Below are 22,059 nucleotides of genomic sequence, written 5' to 3'. Positions count from 1 at the left end.
GATTCACAGTGAAGGAGTTTAGTGCGATGCGTTTGCCAAGTTAGAGGCGTTCATCCAGCACACCAAAGCCAGCAAGCGGCAGGCCCCAACATCGAAGTCTACTGTAATGAGGACTACAACATGTCCAATGCCAACCTTTCTGCTCTACACAGCCGCTTCAGAAGAAAGGTCACCGTGGCTTGTGACTCTTGTCGAAAGCGAAGGGCAAGCAGCGAACTCCCAGTCCTGATGCTGCCGAGTTCTTGCAACTAATTCGACAAGCACTCGCGTAGGTGAAATGTAGCGGTAGTCAACCATGTACGCTCTGCTCCGAAAGTGGACGTTGTTGCGAGTTCGACAACGGCAGCAGAAGTCGTCGCGGTCCAAAGCCAAGGCAAGCTGCCAGGCAAACTCAGACCCAGAGAATCCTACGTCCCTTGGTCCCGCGATTCCCGAGTTACGACCAGGAGGACGCGCAACCCGCTAGTATTGAAGTCGAAGACGAGCCGTCTTGGGCGACTCGGGAGATGCAGGCGGCTGATGAGCCTCTAAATCTGATCGTCGACGATGACAGCGAGGGCGAGATCGGACACGATGGCAATGATGACTGCGGCAGCAGTACTGACGGATCCTCTACACCTGATCCGCTTCAATGGAAGTCTGGCCTAGAATGCATCTTCTTCGAAGATGACTCCATTGCCGATGTGTAAGCCGACACCGTATGACCATATTGACTCTGCGCTGACTGTAGCCGCATAGTCTTCCAAGCTTGGACGTGTATACCATATGCCATCTCCTTGAAATCTTCACTTTACTGGCAAGTGCACAGTTGAGAACGCTGCTACCGACCGTCGAGATACACTCTCATCTATCCAGCGGGACGATGCCCCGCTGCCTGATCCTGGCCGCGTGTGCGTCCGCAGTGAGGTTTTCTGTGCACAAGGCAATAAACGGCCCATCTGCTAGACAATTCGCCGACTCAATAGCACGTGAGGCACGCAATTGCATACGGATTTCCAACGACGCAACAACTCAAGTCAACACCATCAAATCTACCTGCATCCTTGTCGATTATTCCGCCAGCAAGGCTCATGGTCGGCAGGCGTGGGCTGACATTGGTTAGTTTACCGTGGAAGCTATGTTTGTTTGCGGGCTCACACAATACTAACAATGCTAAGCAATGGGCCAGGCCTTGGTGCAGTTAGCTCGACTGGATTGTAAAATGGATGCAGAGGGAGAAGACGCATTGAATGCTGCAGAGCGCTACCTTGCAGCGGCACAGTTGACACATTGTCTCGGCCATCCGCGTCTCTACCCGCCATGTCTACGGCCAGAAGGGAAATCGAAACCAGATGCTAAGTGTGCAAACCTCGAAAGGGGCTCTCTCGACCTCGTGAACCTACTAGAGATCCTTGTACGCGTTTATCAACTTCAATCTGTGCCGGTCAAAGAGCAGAAACCACCACCATGGGCTCCACATTCAAAATATCGTGCGTTGCAGAACGAGTTGGAAGAGCACCTACTTCATTACCCCGACACATTCCGTCTCTTCGCGAGGTCTCGCCCTCGCGATTTGAAAGAGCCCGATATAGATGAGTTGATCTCTTCGCTAATGTGGCATTGCTGCGTCGTTGTTCTGAATCGTCCTTTTCTTCCGATTCTGGCGAGAACATCAGAAGAGGGCCGAATTGATCAAATTGCCAAGAAGGTTTATTTTCCGGGAGCACCGCATCTGTTTGTGAAGGAAAAGGTATACCGCTGCGAAGCTAGCGCGGACGCCATATTCAACATATCTCGCAATATTGTGAGAGCAAACGTCTTTCACTCTGTATGATGTTCTTGTCAAAGCAGAGCTCAATGAAGAGATTGACTAACAAAAAGTGGCAGTATGCGACCCTCGTAGGGTTTGCGTGCACGCAAGGCGCCCTGGTATCCATCAACCGAATTCACTGGTCTTCAAAGCCACACGAACCGACGAGTGCAGGCAATCTAAGGATGACTCTTACCGTGCTAGAAGCCTTGAAAACCTTTTACACCCCAGCAGAGGACTGGGTATGTTGACCACACCCCGATGCAAATACGCTAGATCTTACTGAACATGACACCTGGGCAGATAAATACACTTACCCAGGCTCACGATGCAAGCATGCAGCCTGCACTCACTTCTGATGATCTGGATCTAGCCTTCCGTGGCTATTTCAGTAGGTTCAGCGATATTCGAGAACCCACATTCGTTCCTCTAGACCCCAGAGAGAAGGATACGCCACGAGGTGCTATTGGAACTCCCGAGTCGGTCCAAAGTCAAGAGCGCTGCCTGGAAAGAAATTCTAAAAACAGTGACTTGCCAAATACCACCACATCAGACAGAAACTTGGACTGGCTCAAAGATTATGCTGGACACCTGTCTGGAGACATTGAGCCGGACAGCGATTCGGACAATTTTGACGCCGATAGCCATACTATGGCAGCTCCGAGTAGGCCGACACTCGCGAGCGCTACATGCGAAGAGAATTCGATGTTAACTAGGAATGCAGAACAAGTACTAGACGCTATGATTCCAGAATCAGGGTCTGTCGAGTCATCGGAACACATGGGAGCTGCAATTCTCACGGCCATGTCGAGTAGCATGTGTAGTCCAGCGGCGCAACTCCGACAGTCTCAACCAGAACAGCTTCAGCTGGAACATGCTCGGGGTCTTGTGCAAATGGACATGGATGACGGAATTTCGGCACCGTTTGTCCATATGCCCTCATTCTCGGAAGTCATGGGGCTCGGCTTGAACATGGCCATGTTCCCAGGGCTGGACCTTGTTGTCGGCGGTCCAGATATGTCGCCTGATGTGTTCAATCATGATACCCAAGGTATGGCAGCTTCTACATTTGGACAGTACATTTGAATTCGTATGCACAATTATTCTTTATCAAGGGCCTATAGTAGGGCTAGCATGCAATAATGCCTTGTCGGAAATCGGAACTTGCGGGGTCCACCCCAGCGGCAGGTCGTTCTCTTACAGATAACAAGTCCCGATAGTTGCATTTCCTCGAGCTTCCCCGCATTTGACTTGTTAATAGATAGAAAGACTATGTGGGCTTCGAGTGGACCATTCTTCCGTGTATCGGTAAACTAGGCCGAGTCAGTCGTGGCGTACTTTGTCAGTATGTTGAGGACAGGCGTTCTGATACTGCCCGGGAACGAGCAGTCCCGACCCCCCGACTACTACCTTACCATTTGCCCGCCCAGCCTTGACCTCTCTCTAGGCACGGCACCCTCTCCTCTTTCCAATGCACCAAATTATCAGCCTGAAACGGGCTGGATCACGCACATGACAGCTACCATGGAGCGCAACTTGACACCGTCGGAGAGGCAGAATGATGAAGGGGCATGCTGGACGTGTTTTGACAACGGCCGGCAGTGTGATGGAAGATTGCCACGTACGTGCCAGCCCGACCCCGAGGATGACCACGAGCTTGATAAAGAAACTCATGGACGACATGTCAGGCTGCCTCGCGTGCACCCAGAACGGCGTCAGGTGTAGCGGATACGGAGTCCGGTTGCGATGGCCATTAGATGTCCTGGGTCCGAAGAAGAAAGTAATGCGACGAAAGAGCAGATCTGCATCGTACCAAGACTCTTCTGCGAATATAGATGCGGCGCTTCCGGGTGTCATATCCGCCCTTGGACTCCCAGGGGAAGAGAGCTACTACATGAGACATTACTTTCGTACGTAATTGTTCCTTCTGTAGCCATTCTTTACCATCTTCCCGGTCCCCTTGAGATGCAAACCTTTGATGCAATGGTCTACTAACGTTGGAAACGACTAGAGAACGTTGCCAGAATAGCGCTGGCCATTGATTACGACGCAAACGGATACCGCTCTTTACTACCAATGGCCATGCAGGAGCCCGCACTGCTCAATGCCGCCATCGCGGTTGCTGCGTCTCACTACAGCCGCTGGCAACACACCGCCGACACTGTCTCTCGCAAATATCACCGCGCAGCGTCAAAGGCGCTGCGCGATCGTTTTATAGCGGGGAATAACATCCATCGTCAAGACATTCTTGCGACAATGTTGCTTCTAGTCTCTTTCGAGGTATTCTCGGGCTCGAGCCGTTGGAAGGAGCATTATAACGCAATTCGCGGCTGGATTCGGTCGCGGGGTGATTGCTCCGATCTCGACCCCTTCCTCAAAACCTGGGTCTGCTTGCTGGATACACAGAGCTCGTTGAACCTCGGACAGCCGGCTATGCCTGAGCTCGTGTCGTGGCTTGATGTGCCAGCGAACTCGGAGGAACAGGGCGACTGCGTCGATGCTCTCTTTGGCTGCTCCTCCAAGCTGGTGAAGCTAATGGTAAGTTTGCCCGCCGCGAATAGTACCCGAAACAGAAGCCATGCCTCATCCTACGCTTGCCACACTTTGCCACGCAGTCGCTGTACGTGCTGACAGTGATGTTTAGTGGGCGGCTTCCCGCCTCTGCACGTCCTCCGGGCACGGTCAGATAACAAAAGAGGAACTCTGTGCTCGAGCCGAGTCACTACAGGAACAGATTAAGGCGACTGCAATTCTTCCCGATTCCAATCCTTCACTCAATATTTCCTGCCACCAACTTGGTGAGCCGCTCACTGCGATAGGAATGGAGCAGGAGGAACTACGAAGGCGGATCGTGGCAACCGCGGAGATATTCCGGCATGCATCTCACATTTACGTCTATCGTGTTGTACACAGCCCGGAGGTTGCTCTAACAGAGGATCTCCAGGAATCTCTCAATACGGCACAAGATCTTCTAACAATGGTCCCTGATGCTCTTGGTCCGGGGGCCAATCTGGGTTGGTGCCTAGTGGTTCTGGGAGCTGAGATGGATCAAGCACATGAGCGAGACTATGTTGAGTCGAGGTTGGATGGGCTCCATCTACTGGGACTCGACAACACCAAGAACGGGCAGAAGATACTGGAAGAGGTTTGGGCGCATCGGGACCTGGTCAGGAAAGGGCAGGCGTCGCCGGAAAGTTGGCAGGACGCCATGCAACGTATTGGTCAGTCACAAATATTAGTCTAATTAGCTGGAATACCTATATTTCGTCCCATTGGCTCTTGGACTACTTTCTTGCAGGATTTGACCCCAACACTACATCATCTACTTGTGCACACTGAGCGCTTCGCCATTGCTGCCGACTTTTTTTCCTCCCCATGCTACATCCAGCAGCTTCTCAATCGTCATGGGCGGTGTAGTTTTACCGGAAAAATACTCGACAAGATTCAGCTCTCCCTTTAGCTTGGAAAAGTCGTACGCACCGAGAGCGACAGAGGCCCCGAGCTCTGCCAGCAGCGCGCTCAGCTGCTCGACGCCACCCGGGAAATGCTCCGCAATGGCCACGTTTCGGGGCAGGATCCTGCTGTCCATGCGCTTCTGCAATGCCGACACGTCCTGGTACTCCACGTCGAGGTCCCGGCCCAGCCTCTCGCTGACCATGCCGACCAGCTCATTCAGCGTGAGCGCGCTCGACGCCGTCGTCATGACCAGCGGCCACTTGTCCAGCCCGAGGGCGAGGGCCGTGTACCGCGCGACATCCTTGGTGTAAGACGCGGCCATTTTGGTCTTGCCGTCCCCCGGCAGCAGCGCGACGCCGTTGGTCGCGTCGACAAACAGGCACAGCTCCCGGAGATGCGTGGAGGAGACGCTGCTGCTGGGCATGCCAAAGTAGTCCATGAACATGCCCGGGTAGATGTAGGTGAATTCGAGGCTCGTCGTCTTCTCGAGCGCGCGTCGGGCGGCTGTGTGGAAGCGCTTGTCCGGGTAGGGAAGCACGTGGTCGGGGAGGTCGTAGTCGACGTTGAACTCGGACGGGATGAAGCGCTTGACGCAGGGAGCCCGTTCGGCGGCCTGGATCAGCGTGAGCTGCGCGTCGCTGGCGGCTTGGAAATCCAGGCCAAGAGCACAGATGACGGTGTGGCAGTTGTGCTGGATGAGAAGCTCGGCCACTGCTTCCTCGGAACTGTAATCGGTCTGGATAATGGGAGCACGAAGCTGGACCGATGAGGAAGCATCCTGTGGCTTCTGAGATGGTTTAAACGAGTCATAGTTAGATGTTTAGGTCCAGTGTGAGATTGGATAGCTCAAGAAACAGAGTTCCCCGTGCAGTAAGAACTGACCTTTCGAGACATGACATGGACCTCATACTTGCCAGTGTCTTGAATGGCCTCGGTGATGAGCTTGCCCAGATCACCAAGGCCGCCTGCTACAACAACAACTTTAGCGGACATGATTGTCAACAGATGTGAATGATGGTGGGGTTTTTTAGAAAGAAAAAATAAAATAATAAAAAAATTCCGAAAGCTGATGCTCATGGCATGACACCCTGGTTGTAGACGTGGGTGGAGAGGGCAGGCACCGTTTTAACTATATCCGGCTCGCCGGTGGTGGAGGAGGAGTCCTTGCAAGGTCATGATTGTTTGACGGCGGGGAACATTTCATAATTGGCTGAAAAAGTTTCACATATCAGTATCTCGCAAGAATCCAAAAGAACCAAAAAAAAAATACGTCATATACGACACGATATGGCGGAAAGATGCGGGGCACATGGTGATGCTGCATTGCAGTTATCACGGTCTTTAACGCCCGGAACCACTTTGTTGGGATGGGCAAATCACATGAAAGAGCGCCAACCGTCCGCAATGCGCCAAAAGAAGAAGAAAAGTCAATCAAAAAAAAAAATTCACTTGATATTTATCCCTAAATTTTTTTTCTCTACGACACAGCTATATCTTGGTAGATCCAACCTTTCTGCTCTCCACATTGTAGTCACCTCCCGCAGGAAGCGCCAGCTCCTGGATGCTTCCCTGCCTTCCCGCCTCGACATCGGCCGCCAGGGCATCAAAGTGTCTCTCCGCCTCGTCCTCGACATTATACTCCACCACCCACTCTGGCCGCGGCAAGTTCAGCACCTGCGGGTTCTTTAAAATCTCGTCACCGTCAAAGTCGACGCTATGATAGCCGTCGCGCACCGTAATCGAGGCCATGTGCGTGACGTGCGAGCGGTTAAAGCGGATACGCTCCATGACGCGCAGCGCAAGCGGCACATTATTGTTGTTGCTGTTGTTCTTGTTGTTGTTCTTGTTGCTGTCACGCATCCTCGCGCGTTGCAGGCAGACGGCCAGCGCGACGCCGTCCTCCATGGCCTGGGAGCCGCCTTGCGCCGACGTGGGCAGGTGGCAGTGCGCGGCGTCGCCGATGACGACGGTGCGCGCAGAGGGGGACAGCCAGGTCGAGAGGGGGTCGCGCCAGACGAGCTTGTAGTCGACGAGGTTGGCGGGGGGTGTGGCCTCGACGACGGAGGAGAGGCGCTGCTCGAAGCCGCCCTGGGCGAGGCAGGCGAGCACGTCGGCTTTTTTGCCGGGAAACGACCAGGACTCGCCAATGTCTTCCGTGTCCTGCGGCGCGCGGAGCTGTTAGCAGAACGGTACAAGTGACCGGGAGGAGGGATCATGACTCTTATGAGTGTATGTTTACCTTGTGTGTCAGTACCCATCCGATATCTCTCCCCTTGTTCCAGGTATATACAATCATGTGCAGGTCCTTGGTCACCCACAGCTTCGTCATGTCCGTCGTGGAGTCGCAAAACACCTCCAGGTCCGGGTTCTTGCGGTGTTCCTCGGTCAGGGTAAAGTGCGCGCGAAAAATAGCGTAGCCGCTGTTTACTTTTGTATCCGGGAGTCCCAGAACCTGCTGCCGCGCAATCGACCGCGGTCCATCCGCCGCCACCACCACATCCGCATAAAACTCTCTCCCAGCCGCCGTCACCACGCCCGGCTTCTCGTCCTCGCCCTCGCCCTCGTCGACATAGCGCACCACGCGGTCGCCAAACTCCATCACCACGCCGAGCTCCACCGCATAGTCTAGAATCACCTTGTGCATCTGGCCGCGGTGGCCGCCGTACTGCCGCCAAAAGTGGTGCGGCTCGAGGATCCAGTCCTCCTTCCAGATGACGGTGCCGTCGGCCCGGCAGTACTGCAGCCGGTCGCCCTGGTTGATGCACACCTTCATCAGGTCGCGCCCGACGCGCCCGCCCTCCCACGCCTCAATGATGCGGCCGCCGTTGGGGAAGAAGTCGATAATGTCCCCGTAGGCGAGGCTCGTCGGGTACGTCTCGATGACGGTGACTTGCATGCCCCGCCGGCGGCACTCGATGGCTGCCGTCAAGCCGCCAAAGCCGGCGCCGACAATGAGGACGTGTAAGCTGTCGCTAGTCATTGGGTTCTGCGAGAAGCCGGTTGGGTGAAACAAGTTAACAATGAAAAGCGATGCGCGTGTAAAGAATCGGGGTGAAAGTGGTAATAGTAAAGCGGCAGCGAATAAATGTATAATGAATGACTTTCTTGGATATTCTCAACGTATTAATCATCGATGGCGCGTCGGGGAACCCTGCAACTCAACACACCTCGATCCCAAGCTCTTGTGGATTGTGGGTGGGCCCCGTGCCGGATTGTAGCATACGCATACCGGGGCCCGGGGTATGCCGGGGGCTCGGAAGGGTTCCGATCCACACCGGAATCCCGATTAGGCTCAATTTGCGGGGGAGCCAATCAGCTTCTTATTCCAAACTTGTAACTGGGTTAATATTTGATTGGCCGCCCGCTACTATCGCTAGTGATACAATCGCTACCATCAGCTGCACTATACCAAGTTTGTATGTCTTGTCAAATCGCCGTTGCCGCGTTTGAAACAACCTTTGTAATGGTCTGCCTACTGCTATTGTCCGAGTCTCGGATTCTGGGATGATTTTCCTCGTTACCTCGCACCATCTAATCACTTTGCATCAACCGGCTGTATTTGTAAGCACTTGGACGATTGAACAAATGATGATTATTCCACTGGTACATAGTCCCGTCGGATCAATGCGCTATTGGCCCGACTGACGGAGCAATAAATGGCCTCTACGTCGACAACCCCGATACATTCTTTATAACGGGAAACTGTCTTGCCCATTTTTACTACATTCCAGAGTTACATCAAGGTGCAAAATCTTGAAGCCGTTTTTTTTTTTCAACTTTATATTTACAAATTACACGCCGTCATCATGGTTTTTGAGTGGCAAGACGAGGGCAAGCTCCATCGTGTCCCCAAGCTCGAGCCTGGCCCTCCCAACGTCTACTTTGGTACGAACGAACCCAAAAGAACGGCCCGTCTAAATGTTGTTCACGTTTACCTTCTGACACGGTTGCCTTGCATTACAGGTGACATCTTCACCACTGCCTCTAGCGATGCGCCCAACCCGCTGACCGGGTCTCTCTTCCTCCTCGAAAAGTTGGAGAATCCAGACCCGGCGCCCAAGTACGAATATGACGAGAGCGGTATCGTCGTCAAAGGTGAGTTTATATCCCCAACAAGAGGCGAGACAATGGCACCCATTTCTTTTCTTTTCTTTTCTTTTCTTTTTCTTTTTTTTTTTCTAAACAGTGGCCCATGTCTTCGCAGGTGAATTGCACGTCGCGGATGAAAAGGGCAACACGGCAAAGCTGCTGCCCGGTGACACATTCTTCATCCACCGCGGCAGCACCATTACCTTTTCGACACCTCGGTACGCCGTCGCTTACAAGGTCGCCGCCCGGCGCAAGATGCATTGAGGTCGAGGGCAATGGCGGGGTAGGGAAGCTCGAACTTGTGGTTTCCTCGAGGAAGAGTGAGCGGTTTTTTTGAGCATGTAAATGTGGCAGAACACACATTTATAAATAGAATCCAATCTTGACGCTCTTTGTGGTGGTAGATTACAAACTTATAAGCAAGTTTTCGCGGCGAGTTTCGTGAGCTCATCTTCATACCAGCACTTGCGTCTTTTGGGCCCCGAACATCTGCAGTACAGCTACAGGACGTCTGAATTTGAATGAGTTGCGTATGGCATTATGCATTTCCACATTTCATAGTATAGTGTTCATCTCCCCACACGCTACTTTTCCTCATCTGCCGCCGGGAGCGTAAAGTACTTGACCACCTTGGTCGTCAGCCAGCCGTCCAGCGCCTCCTCGCCCATGTCCCGCCCGAACCCAGACTGCTTGACGCCTCCAAATGGCGTGTTGGCGTGGAGCATGCCCCAGCAGTTGACCGTGACCTGCCCGCTCTCCAGGGCCGACGAGACGCGCTGCGCGCGGCTGACGTTGTTTGTGAAGACGGCCGCGCTGAGACCGTACTCGGTCGCGTTGGCCTTTTCAATGACTTCTGCTTCCGAGGTAAATTTGGCAATTGACTGTGAAAGCACGCACACACACACACACACACTAGTTAGCGACGATTTCAGAACTCTCTTTTTTCTCAAATTGTACTCACGGCGACTGGTCCGAAAATCTCCTCTTGCATGATGCGCGCATCATCAGGGACGTCGGCAAAGGCAGTGCTGGCGACAAAATGGCCCTGTTCGGGCGCGGCGTCCGTCTCGGCCAGCACGCGAATGCCAGACTCCTTTGCCTGGCGGATATACGCCAAAATCTTGTCCTTTTGCTGCTGGCTAATCACGGGGCCCTTTGTCGTCCCCTCGGCGAGCGGGTCTCCCTGCGCCGACTGCACCAGCCGCTCGGCCAGCGCGTGGAGGAACGAGTCGTAGATGGAGGCGTGCACGTAGATGCGCGACCCCGCCGCGCACACCTGCCCGTTGTTGGCGGTGAAGCCAAGCGCGGTCCAGAAGAGCGCGTTGGGCACGTCGGCGTCGGCAAAGACAATCGAGGGGCCCTTGCCGCCCAGCTCCAGCGTCACCTTTTTCAGGTTGGACGCCGCGGCGGCCTTCATAATCTGCCGGCCGACGGGGCCGCTGCCGGTAAAGGAAATCTTCTTGACGCCGTTGTGCTCGGCCAGGGCCTGCCCGGCGACGTGTCCGTAGCCGCAGAGGACGTTGACCACGCCGGGCGGGAAGCCCGCCTCCTTGATCAGGCTGGCTAGTTTTTGGGCGTAGAGGGGCGTGAGCTCGGGTGTCTTGATGATGAGCACGTTGCCGGCGGCGATTGCGGGAGCCAGCTTCCAAATGGTAATCATGCTTTTTGTTTCCCCAGCGTCAGCTATTTCAGGACCCCCCTTGCAGATATTTTTGAGGCATTGCGAGGGCCTTTTTTTTTTATAAGGATTTTATCAGGGAGCCAACTCACAGCGGTGCATTCCACGGGACAACAGCAGCGCACACACCCAGTGGCTCTCGCCTCGTGAACGCCTGTCCCTGGGGGATGCTCAGCAGCTGGCCGGTGATCTTGTCCGCCCAGCCGGCAAAATACCGGAGCGTCTCGGCGGTCTGCGGAATGTGCAGCGCCTTGGAGTCATTGAACAAGACACCCGCCTCGAGGGCCTCCAAGCTGGCGAGGTCGTCGGCGTCGCGCTCGACGAGGTCGGCCAGGCGGTTGAGCAGCTTTCCCCTCTCGGCGGGGCCCACGTCCCTCCACGCGCCCCGGAACGCGGCAGAGGCCGCTTCGACGGCCCTGTCTACGTCTTCCTTTTGGGCCGCCGAGACTGTGGCGAGGCGGGCGCCCGTTGTCGGGTTCTCGACCTGGAGCTCCGAGCCTCCCGCGGCGGGCTGGAAGTCGTTGTTGATGAAGAGGCCCGTGTGAACTAACAAGATGACCGTCTGAGTCGCGATCCAACGCTTGGGCGGTGAGTCGGCGGGGGCATGTACATACCGTTTACCGGCCGTCCCCCAAAGCCAGTCAGTTGGATTTCACTCATGGCAAAAAGGATTTTATCGGTTGCGGATACGTGATTTATGATTTATGATTTCGTGTCGTGGTCAAACTAGCAATAATGTTGCTCTCTGCGTGTCGTCACAAATGTCGCAAATACTTTGAGCGAAGAAATGGAGACGACCAGCTATTTATTCGACGAAAAATATGCTACAGTTGAAGTAGGTGCTTTCTTGCTGCCTGCGTTTGAAACGGCCACGGCGTCTTCTACGTGCATGTACATAACTGTGATGCGGAACACCTCGGAATACTCGGAATTGTACGCCTAGGTCAGGGTCTTTTTGCCGTTCTCCCTGCAATTACCTAATTCCGAACCATTCTCCTCAACCATTTCAAGTGCACGGAAGCGCTCTAGACATGTGTCTTTATAAATCACAGATCTCGACGAATATGTATCAAGTCATCGGGGTTTTCGGGGTCTTCGCGGTTTCCGGCGCTGAAGGCAAAAATCGAGTCAAGTTTATCGCCCAACTGTGGCAACACCATGAAACCATGCAGTAATCGGGGCCAGATGACAATTAAATGATCCGTCCAATAAAATACAGGTCCGGTCCATGGATAAAGCGCGTACCATGCATTGTGTACATGGATAAATACGAACATGTACGAGTTATGCACGAGCGAAAAGGGCAAAACAGCCGCCCTTCCATCATTGGCCACGATTTTCCGCCTTGGCACCCAACGTCGTTCGCGCGCCAAAGTCGCAATGTGATATACTTGCTAGAATACATACAACTTGTACGGCTATAAACGGTCGAACTTAATGGCCATGATGGCTGGTCAGACATTCATGATCAATGCTTTGAGATTACCACATCCTCCGCTTCATCACAGATAAAGAAGCGAAATACATGGCAGTCCGTCCTGCTATTACTATTCGAAACCTCAAGCTTTCTCCCGTCTAGCAGCCCAACGTCGCATCTCCCAGTCATGGTGTACTCTGCCGACGGTTTCACCTGGACACCTTCGGGCGGACGCCGTACAGGCCTGCCCACCATCGGCGTCGTCCAGCCTCCCGAGCACCACTCTGCGCAGCCGCACCATCAAGTCCACGACGTCATTGTCATTGGCGCAGGGTATGCCGGTCTGATCGCCGCTCGAGACTTGGCCACTCAAGGTAAGCATTTCATCAAAGAGGGTGCTTGTTGCCCAGCTGGCGCCCAGCTGGCACCCAAAATCGCTGACGGCCCGCCGCTCGCAAACAGGCAAGACGACGCTTCTGCTCGAGGCTCGCGATCGTCTTGGCGGTCGCACGTGGAATGCCACCATCAACGGCTTCAACTATGAAATGGGCGGAACTTGGATCCATTGGCACATGCCGCACATTTATCGCGAAGTGTCGTATTACGGCCTGCACAATGACTTCATCGTCACCCAGAATCCCGGCAGCAAGGAAGACTACTTTACTGCCACCACGGGCACCCGCCAGCGCAACATGTCGCACGACGAAGAGGTATGGTATCAAACGTGGCTGTTTTTGAAACTTTGCCGCCCTTAGCAGAAGCTTACAAACATGACATGTATAGGCGGATATAGCAGGCCGAGTGCTGCGCATCTTTTGCAATCTGGACGGGCATGATCTCAAGCACTCATGGAAATACCCATTCGGGACGGGGCAGTCGCCCGATCTCATGGCCCAGTGGGATCAGCGATCCTGCAAGGACCGACTAGACGAGATTCGGGACCAGCTCTCGGCAGAAGAGCTGAGCGTCCTCGAGTCCCAGCTGCTTCAGATGGGAGGCAGCTCTCTCGACAAGATCGGATTGCTCGGCGTGCTACTCTGGTGGTCGCTGGGATCCCATACTCCCACGGGGCTCAACGATATTGGTCTGCATACCAGACTGCAGAGCGGACAGAGCGAGCTGCACCGACGCATCTTTGAGCACGCAAAGGCTACCGAAAATCTCTCCTACCGCTTCCAAACCCCCATCCGCCGTATTGAGGATGGCAGCGATGTAGTTACCGTCACGTCTAGAGACGGACAGACGTACAAGGCAAAGTCCGTCATCTGCACCATCCCCCTCAATGTTCTATCGTCGGTCGACTTTTCACCGCCACTCCCCGCGGACAAGCTAGCGGCCATACAGCACAAGTCTGTCAACAGGTGTAACAAGGTCCACATCGACTTGAACGGGCCCGACTATTTGTCCTGGTCCTCGCTAGGGACGCCTGGAAAGGGCCTCGTCTCGGCGTTTGGAGATCACTTGACCAACGCCAACAACTCTCATCTCGTCTGTTTTGGCCCTGACCCCGACACCCCCTTGGGGCTGTCCCTTGATAATGTCGAATCCATCAAGTCCGCCGTGATCCACCTCCTGCCCGAGGACAAGCAACAAGAAGTCATCATCAACCGCATTGTAAGTACCCCGTCCCGCTCTTGTATCGGTTGACGATATAACCTTCTCCCTCAAGACTGCGTTGACAATTTCACTCAGGTATCCCACGACTGGAACAATGACGAGTTTTCAAACGGCACCTGGTGTTTCATGGAACCAGAAGCCACAACAAACCATCTATCTGCCCTCCAGCGGCCACACGGCAGCATACTCTTTGCAAGCGCCGACTGGTCGGATGGCTGGCGTGGATGGATCGACGGAGCTGTCCAAAGTGGGACACAGGCGGCAAAGACGGTCATGCTCCAGATGAAAGTCTCCAGAAACAATGCTCCAAAGGCGCAGAAAACGGCCAACGGAGTCTGAGAGCCTGACGCGCTCATGTACTTGCGGATTCCTACAGAAATGGCTTCTGGGAAACGGGAATGCTAGGAAAACCCGAGTCCGGGGTGATTCAAGACAGACGGCCATTTCGAATTCAGCTCTTGGAAATTTGTTCGTCTTTGAGTGAGCTCGGATACTACCAAAGTAAACCCGTACACTAGTTTCAGATGACTTGGCAAAAGTGCCCTATTCGGACGATGACCTTTGCGTTCCATACAGGCCTTAATACTCATCGTTGACAGGACTGGCCGGATTAGGTACGGCTTAGAAGATCTCCTCACCATGTCAAAACACATTGCTGTGCGAATGATTGGTGAAATCTTTTGCGGCGAGGGGTTTGGTCTTGCGCGACTTGATCAACGTACCACGCACTCGCACCTAGTGTCCCGAATATAAATGACCGCGAATTTTGCACAAGCGACTATGTTGTTTCCGCATAATTACCAGTATATACCGTTGCTAAGCGGTTACCTAGCAGAGCAGGGTACCTGACCCAAAAAAACTCATAGATCGATGCCCCAGGGCAAAGCCGTGGTTGGCTCAGAGAGATGGCAGGCGGCACAGCATTCCAGAGCTGGGTGCCACAGCACCAGGACGCTTCGAGCATATCACGCGGGAGAGACCCAAAACAGCAATGCACAAGACCTTGACCGTTTCGTTTTTAAAGTCGGTTTGCAGCCCTAGCCTGTAAGACGACTTTTTAGGGTGCTGGTCCGCAGGCTCACGAGTCGGTCGCCAACAGTCGAAGCGCTGTGCTGGTTGGCGGCAATCCACCAGTCATGACGATCCCGACCAAGAAAACCTTATTTTGCTGCATGTGGACGAGCCAAAAGGTCAGGACTCCGGAGATTGCAGTTTATCGCGTGCTGGCTTTGACACGTTGCGCTCTAATCGTTGGCAATTCCCATTTTGACGTTTCCATGTCTCAGTGACAGATGGAGGATGTGCTGGTTCTGCAGAAAGCGAATAAATGATGCCCGTTCTGTCCAGTGTGCATCTTTTGCGTAGTCAATCTATTTTACAAGTACCGTTCACATTGCGCGCATCCCCGCAGTGATTGCGGAGAGGAGGCCACTGGCCACCTCCCGTTGGACCCTTGTCGAGCTGGAGAGCCAGCTGGGCTTGTCGCGGGGCCGCTGGTGTAACTAGTTTAGTTATACCTTGATATCGCCGAGAAACTGGCTATCTTTTATTGCCATTGTTCGCTTATTTTTCGAGCGGAGACTTGAGAAATTGCGACCCCAAGTCGTTGGCTTAACGTTAGGGCACAATGGCACAAGCCTCGGCCACGGATCCTGTCCCTGCACCACCTTGGTGGAATCCCTCTGGCTCAAGCACGCATTTTCCAATAGAGCCACTGTCTGAGGTCACGATACGGAGGGGGCTTTCCACTAGCGCGTACAGATAATGCCATCATAATGCATGGGTGCATACATACAGTCGTGACAGTCACTGTACGGGATGGCTTCGGGTGGACCGGGAGAAGGCCGACGTCGTGTGGTGTGTGCGTGCGTGGCTGAGTTGATTGGCTGCAGGCTCTGCAGTCTTTGGGCTGCAGATGGAGCCTTTTGTGCTATCATCATATCATGACTCTTTGGCTTTGAAGCCTGCTGCGTAACACTTGTTATCGTTTTGCTGGGCTCACATCGCACCGCATTCGTTATCCTGATCATCGAGCTTTACTGGGTGGCTTGGAGCCTGATGCCAGGCCAATCGATTGATGGGAAGGGTGTTGCTGTTCTCAGCCCAAGCCCGCTCGACGCCGTATTGATGCCCTGGAGGCAGTCACGGGCCATGGCGATTTGGATAGACTGCAGTCTCGATGCCGGGTTGCCCGTCACCCGTGTCGTGCTGTCCGGAGCGCACGCGGGAATGCATGCGGATGAGGCTGTAATGAGTGGTGCTGGGGTTGGGTACGGGCAGGCCGCCTGGTTATGCAGGTCAAACTTGGCAGCCGGGGCGATTGTGGACGTCGTAATGTCCTTGTGTTGATGAGGAGTCTTTTGCATCTGACGAAAATGGCTGCTGGCTGCTATCTTCCGTGCTGTCTTTTGTCGTTCCGATGACAAACGGAAGAGACGAAGAAAGGAGGGCAAGATGTTGTGCATCAAGCTCGGCCGCTTGACAAATTTGGGTCCTGATTGTAACTCAGTTACTCAGGTGCCTGCCTACGGAGCACCTTACGGATACTCCCCGTACAGAGGCAGTTAGTCTTGGTAGGTATGGCGGCTTGACGGCCAAGCCCCCTGATAGTTTATCAGCCACCCCGGCTGGGACGGCTTTGTGCAGTCTGAGTAGATTTGCAAATGGAAATGATTGATTGATTGCCGAGGGGGCTTGGATTGTGCAAGGACCGCCAAAGACTTTCTCTTTTTCCCTTTTTTTTTCTTTTTCTTTTTTTGGAGACAAGCCAAGAAAGAGATCCAGGCCGCATTCAACTGAATCACCTTGTTCTGCCGTGGCATCCGTCACCAAGACGTTCTCCAGAGTCTGCTGAGCCGCTGACGTACTGTGCCACTATATAACTTAATTCTTACAATAATTACAGGCTACTTTTTTACGGAGTACAGCGCTGTTTATAGAATCCCGGACGCAGTTCAGTGGCTGAGCCTCAGAGCTGGAGCTTCCTGCGGTGTCCCCCGAAGCCACTGTCACCCCTGTCCCTGTCCCCCCTGGGCTTATGGGGCTTGCACTGCCGTTTGCAGCCAAACTACAGACACCTCTAGGCTAGTCTAGCACCCATCGCCCCATCAGCACACACCATCATCATCGTCACAGGCATACATCATCATCAGGCACCCAAAATTTTGGCAACCAACTCAGATATTCCCACAACTCCCACTGCCAAAACCTCCATCGCAAGCATCGCCATCTTTCCATCCCACCACGCCCACCACGCCCGACTTTTACCATTCATCCACCTTTACCCACCTAGCATCTAAGTCTGTCCACGTATCCACTTCGGCCCGCTGGTCTTTCGTCACTCTCGTTACTCTCGTCGCTTCTCGTCCCTTTATTCCATAACTAATACCTTCCCTCCTTTCCGTTGACCTAGCCTGGATTTCTTTTTTTTTGGCTGGCCTCGCTGAGCATCCGAGGGCTTTCTTCTCCTCACATCAGCTCTCTCATTCTCAACTAGCTTCATACGCCGTTTGCGCTAGTGCCTTCATCGATTCGGCCAGACTTGGACCCAGCACAGGATAGCCTCGACAAAGTCGCTGCGCCCAGCCCATGGCGCTCCATCATCTCCAGAGCTAGCTTGATCCTGCTGCTATTCCTCCTCGCCTGCTCCTCTGCCTCTTGCGAGAGTTCCCGCCGTGCTCTCCCCCCGAAACCTTGCTTGCGTGCCATATTAGCCCCAAACTTTGCCATATTATCTTGTCCTGTTTTTTTTTTTTTTTGCTCTTTCTATTTGCCCATTGGTGACGCTTCCTTTCTAGCCCTCTTCACGCTAGCTATCCCACCGGATATTTCTTCATTATTCTCGGTGCTCCTCCTCCTCGACCTCTTTTCCGTGCCCTTTCGGGTTTACTGCTCTTATCTTGCTGCTGCTTCTTGCATATCTGGCTTTGGCATTGCTCGGCGTGCCTGCCACATCCGTCATTGCGCCATTGCCCACCTCGAAGTCTGCCACGCAACCGGACTTTCGCTGCCAAATTTCCGCCACATTGCAGTCGCCTGAGACAACCGCACCTGTCGGCACCAGGACAGAATTCCGCAGAAACCCGTACAAAATATCGTCAGCATAATATACACTTGATCAAGCGAAAATAGCAAAGACAGCGAGCGCCTCACGCCGGAGATCTCTCTGCCACTCTATCTTGGTTGGCCCTAAGCGCTCTCGCCTGTCACGCCGGTATGACTGCGTAACACGGGCTGGAACATCAGCGCCGCCCAAACACCTTCTCTTCGCGTCCTTTACCGATATCATAGCCATATATCCGCCAATTGGCTCAAACAACAATTATGAGTGTTGAACGCTGGAGGCGCCGAGGCTCCATCGCCAGCAATTCCGACAAACCTCCTTCGCCTTCCTTGACCCCCGAAGACTCGGATAGTGCTGCTGGCAAGAAGCCGCGAGTGCTGACGAAAGCCTTGCGCTCTCTCAGCAGCACCTCCGTCGAATCCATGCCAACTATGCCCTCCCGAAGCTCCAGCTCCCAACGACGCTTGCAAAAGACATCCTCGGGTTCTAGCTCCATGATCGAAAGATTACACCGTCGAGTCTCGCGTGACTCTTCCGCCAATTCTCCTCCTGAGACCTGCCCGAGCCCTCTCCTCGAATCCTCCCACAGCTCCATGGACATCCTCAAGTGCGGCTTTTTGAAACAAGATTCTTCGGCCCGCAAACCTCGCACCGAGTATCTTGTTCTCACGGATCAATGCCTCTCGAGATTTGTGAGCTTTGAAGCTGCTCGTGTCATCTACCCACAAATGGCACCTCTGGAAGAGACAACCATCGGTCGATCTGGTTCTTCTGCTTCCATTTCCAGCAAGGCTAATGCTGCTGCCGAGAATCGCGTCGAGATTCCTCTGCTAGCTGTCGTGGCCGTATTCGACGATAACAGCGCCAACTCAGCCCACACTCTCGAAGTTTGGTGGTCCTCGCCTGCGCCCAAGCTCGCCTATTGTCGCACACACCTATCTTTCAATACCGCTGCCGATCGAAATGAGTGGCTAGTTCTATTGCACCGTACCTGCAGACAAAAGATACGCTCAAGTCCCCTGGCTGGTTGTATCCCGGACAATGTTCGAGACCGGATACATCACACTATCCGTTCAACCGAGACTGTCGTTGACGAATCCAAGACTACCATCTTTCCTGTCGTACGCCGAAACACTCCCTCGTCCAAATCCGCAGCTGAGGACACTGCCAATACCAGCGACGGAGGGCCTTCCTTCTACTTGGCTATCGGCCCCTTCATGTATTATTTCATCGAGATTCTTCGCTCAGACCATGCCACGGAACCTGGCGACCTAATGGCAAAGGTACTCACTTTCGGCACCGTCACGTTGAGTAGATTTTTAGCCACTGTCGCAAACCACCGGCAAACCTTTACCATGTGCTTTCGCGTTCCTTTCGGTGTAGAAACACGACTCACGCTAGCTAGTGTCTATTATCGTCGCATCATCGAGACAGCCATCAAGATGGACAGGATTTTGAAGCCTACTTGGCCGCAGCACCTCCAACAAGCCATTTTTGATATTCGTGGCCTCTCTCCTCCTCTACAACTGACCTCCGGCAATGACTTGGGTGGGCTTGACATCAGTCTGCCCGCCTACTGTGCAGCCTTCAAGGTCTCCGTACCAATCTGGCGAATCGACTGGAATACGCCATCGCAACCTTGCTTCTGTCTCCTGCCATCCCCTGACCGGGCTTATTCTCCCCTTCAGCTTTTGGCCGTCTTCAGAGCGCTACGATACAATGGCTTCTTCAAGGCCGTCTCTTTTGCCGATGTCGACTTGTCACCCCTAGCTGATAGGCAGGACAATGCGAACCACAATGAAACTATCGTCACTGCGTCCGCAAACCGCGTTCGTATACCCGATGATCTCCATGACATCATATTGGGGGCAAATGTTCTCGAACAAGAAATCCACTCGCTGATTTTTGCCTCGGATTCGATTCGATACATCAATCTATCCAACGTATTCGGCTTATATGACCCCAAAACGGGCCAGCGTCGCATGATTGCTGACACGGCGCCTTTCGAAGCGAAAACAAGTCAGTTGGTGCGCCCGATTACGGAGCTGCTCCAACGACAGTTGTCTCACTGCCACAGCATTGTGCTCTCTCGCAACCCGATTTCGGCCAAAGATGCCGATGACTTGCGCGACATGATTAGCCAGCCCTATGTGCGTCTTCGACGTCTCGAGCTTGCCGACTGTGGACTTGAGGACTTTGGTTTATCCGACATCTGGATGTCATTGGACCATCAAGCAGATTTGAGCATACTTGACTTGTCAAACAGCAAGGGACTTGTCAAGTTTGAAATCATCTGCAATGCTCTCAGCCGCTTCCGCGGCGTAACCAAGCTCTGCATTGCCCGAAACGTGCGCTTGGCGACCGAGTTATCGCTCTTTGACGATGACGCATTGGCTACGTGGCAGTTACAGGAACTGGACTTGTCCGGAATTGCGCTCAATGATGCTACCGTAGACAGTCTGGCCAACTACCTGTCTGGCAGTGGCTCGCACTCTCTTCGAAAATTGTGCCTCAACAACGCTGCCCTCAACGGATCACAGATTGCCCGGCTTTTCCGTAGTATGGGGCGCGGCCGCGAGATGGAAGTTTACATGGACTCAAATCCCCTCGACGCCGGCATCGCGGATCTGTGTGATGCCATTGGTTCTGGGTTTGGCCCGTGGTGTCTTTTTTTGCGAATGATTGATTTCACCCGCGAGGAAAGCTACGTTAAGCTGCTTCGTGCGCTGGCATTGAATACTACCATCAAGTGCCTGAACTTGGCTGGCACCTCAACTCCTGATGCAGCCAGCGAAACAGCCTGTCAAGCAGTCTTCGACTTTTTGGCCAAGAACACCTCAGTTCGCTACTTGGACATGTCCGGGTACGACTCCAAACTTGATGAGGGAAGGCTGGGAAGGGGATTTTCCCGGGCTCTTGGCGGCCTCCGTCACAATACAGCTATCGAGCACTTGCTAGTTCGCAGCCAGATGCTCAACATTAATGTGGGAGAGTTTGCAGAGGCTCTTGCTGTGAATACGACACTTCGAACCGTCGACTGCTGCTCAAATGATCTGCAATTGTCCAACTTTCGATACATTATTTCTAAGCTTGAGCGCAATTCGTCGTTGCGTAATTTCGTTCCTTTTACTAGTAAGGAGCTGGACCGCATTATCGAAAAGTCAATTCGCGATGCGATCATGCCGGCGTTAGCCAAACGACCGTCCATGATGTCCCGATTCAGACACGAGAAGAACAAGGAGCCGCAGCAGGATGCAACCTTGATTCATGAGCTCAAAGCTGAATGGGAGCACGCTAAGCTCCGCTTGCAGAGCATCATGGATGAGAACCTGCGAAATCACGTCGAAGCAATGAATTCAGATGCTGCCTCGACGAGCCAAGCCTCTACCGAGGGCGAGAACGTGTTTGCAGCGGCTTTTGGTGGCCTTGCCGCAAAGGACTATGAAGGCATCAGGATAGTCACAACAAGACGCAGCGTGGATGCATCGCAGCGGATGAGCTTGCATGCCCGCACAAACTCTAGCAAATCTACCGCGGGACGCCCAGATTCGGTCGGTTCGAGCGAGGCCGCTGCTAGTCCCAGTAGCGAAGCTGCCAGCAGCGAGTCCGGTGCTGCGACACCACATGATGTTGACTACGCAATCGAGACTGAGCCAGGGCTGCGCAATGGCCAGGAACAGTGGACCGTATATGGCGACGGCCCTGAACTTAACTATGCTTATGCGGATGGCCAAGATGTGGATGCCGGGATTCAGATGAAGCGTAACCGACGATTTCAAGGTGACCCGACGGACCGAATAGAAGAAGAGGACAGTGCCCAAGAAGCGGACAAGAGCTCGACATAGGTCATCTTGCCGCGGGTGGTGAGAGGCCTTAATTGCATTCTGTGTACAATGCGTTTAGCGGAAGGAGTTTTTGGATTTTTTGCCATCTTTATCTATTGGGGGGGG

The 22,059-nt window shown here is 53.7% G+C and overlaps 7 protein-coding genes across 7 annotated transcripts; 4 read left to right on the top strand and 3 right to left on the bottom strand.

Moving 5' to 3' along the window:
• Positions 1-120: 120 nt before the first annotated feature.
• BBA_04124 (C6 transcription factor) lies at positions 121-5,033 on the top strand (the record flags this gene model as incomplete). Its single annotated transcript, XM_008599221.1, has 14 exons — positions 121-181; positions 262-268; positions 317-685; positions 731-756; positions 809-890; positions 946-1,097; positions 1,212-1,807; positions 1,867-2,031; positions 2,093-2,453; positions 2,514-2,840; positions 3,117-3,410; positions 3,478-3,699; positions 3,801-4,327; positions 4,434-5,033. The coding sequence occupies 14 exons, from the start codon at positions 121-123 to the stop codon at positions 5,031-5,033; spliced, it is 3,789 nt and encodes a 1,262-aa protein (XP_008597443.1).
• Positions 5,034-5,111: 78 nt separating this feature from the next.
• BBA_04123 (NmrA-like family protein) lies at positions 5,112-6,238 on the bottom strand (the record flags this gene model as incomplete). The annotated part of the gene is made up of 2 exons (XM_008599220.1): positions 5,112-6,023; positions 6,128-6,238. The coding sequence occupies 2 exons, from the start codon at positions 6,236-6,238 to the stop codon at positions 5,112-5,114; spliced, it is 1,023 nt and encodes a 340-aa protein (XP_008597442.1).
• Positions 6,239-6,733: 495 nt separating this feature from the next.
• On the bottom strand, positions 6,734-8,225 carry BBA_04122 (MAK1-like monooxygenase; the record flags this gene model as incomplete). Its single annotated transcript, XM_008599219.1, has 2 exons — positions 6,734-7,405; positions 7,485-8,225. The coding sequence occupies 2 exons, from the start codon at positions 8,223-8,225 to the stop codon at positions 6,734-6,736; spliced, it is 1,413 nt and encodes a 470-aa protein (XP_008597441.1).
• An 826-nt stretch (positions 8,226-9,051) lies between these two features.
• BBA_04121 (ethanolamine utilization protein (EutQ)) lies at positions 9,052-9,598 on the top strand (the record flags this gene model as incomplete). The annotated part of the gene is made up of 3 exons (XM_008599218.1): positions 9,052-9,130; positions 9,209-9,340; positions 9,450-9,598. 3 exons carry the CDS (start codon positions 9,052-9,054, stop codon positions 9,596-9,598), a joined length of 360 nt encoding a protein of 119 aa, XP_008597440.1.
• A 320-nt stretch (positions 9,599-9,918) lies between these two features.
• BBA_04120 (aldehyde dehydrogenase, putative) lies at positions 9,919-11,672 on the bottom strand (the record flags this gene model as incomplete). The annotated part of the gene is made up of 4 exons (XM_008599217.1): positions 9,919-10,215; positions 10,296-10,995; positions 11,105-11,558; positions 11,627-11,672. 4 exons carry the CDS (start codon positions 11,670-11,672, stop codon positions 9,919-9,921), a joined length of 1,497 nt encoding a protein of 498 aa, XP_008597439.1.
• Positions 11,673-12,616: 944 nt separating this feature from the next.
• On the top strand, positions 12,617-14,385 carry BBA_04119 (Amine oxidase; the record flags this gene model as incomplete). The annotated part of the gene is made up of 4 exons (XM_008599216.1): positions 12,617-12,803; positions 12,892-13,139; positions 13,213-14,043; positions 14,122-14,385. 4 exons carry the CDS (start codon positions 12,617-12,619, stop codon positions 14,383-14,385), a joined length of 1,530 nt encoding a protein of 509 aa, XP_008597438.1.
• Positions 14,386-18,369: 3,984 nt separating this feature from the next.
• BBA_04118 (leucine rich repeat protein) lies at positions 18,370-21,954 on the top strand (the record flags this gene model as incomplete). The annotated part of the gene is made up of 1 exon (XM_008599215.1): positions 18,370-21,954. The coding sequence occupies one exon, from the start codon at positions 18,370-18,372 to the stop codon at positions 21,952-21,954; it is 3,585 nt and encodes a 1,194-aa protein (XP_008597437.1).
• Between the last annotated feature and the right edge of the window lie 105 nt (positions 21,955-22,059).

Source organism: Beauveria bassiana (genome assembly GCF_000280675.1).
Source record: "Beauveria bassiana ARSEF 2860 unplaced genomic scaffold BBA_S00009, whole genome shotgun sequence".
NCBI lineage: Eukaryota > Fungi > Ascomycota > Sordariomycetes > Hypocreales > Cordycipitaceae > Beauveria > Beauveria bassiana.
The sequence above is the reverse complement of the archived record's forward strand: the minus strand, read 5'-3'. Positions and strand labels throughout refer to the sequence as shown.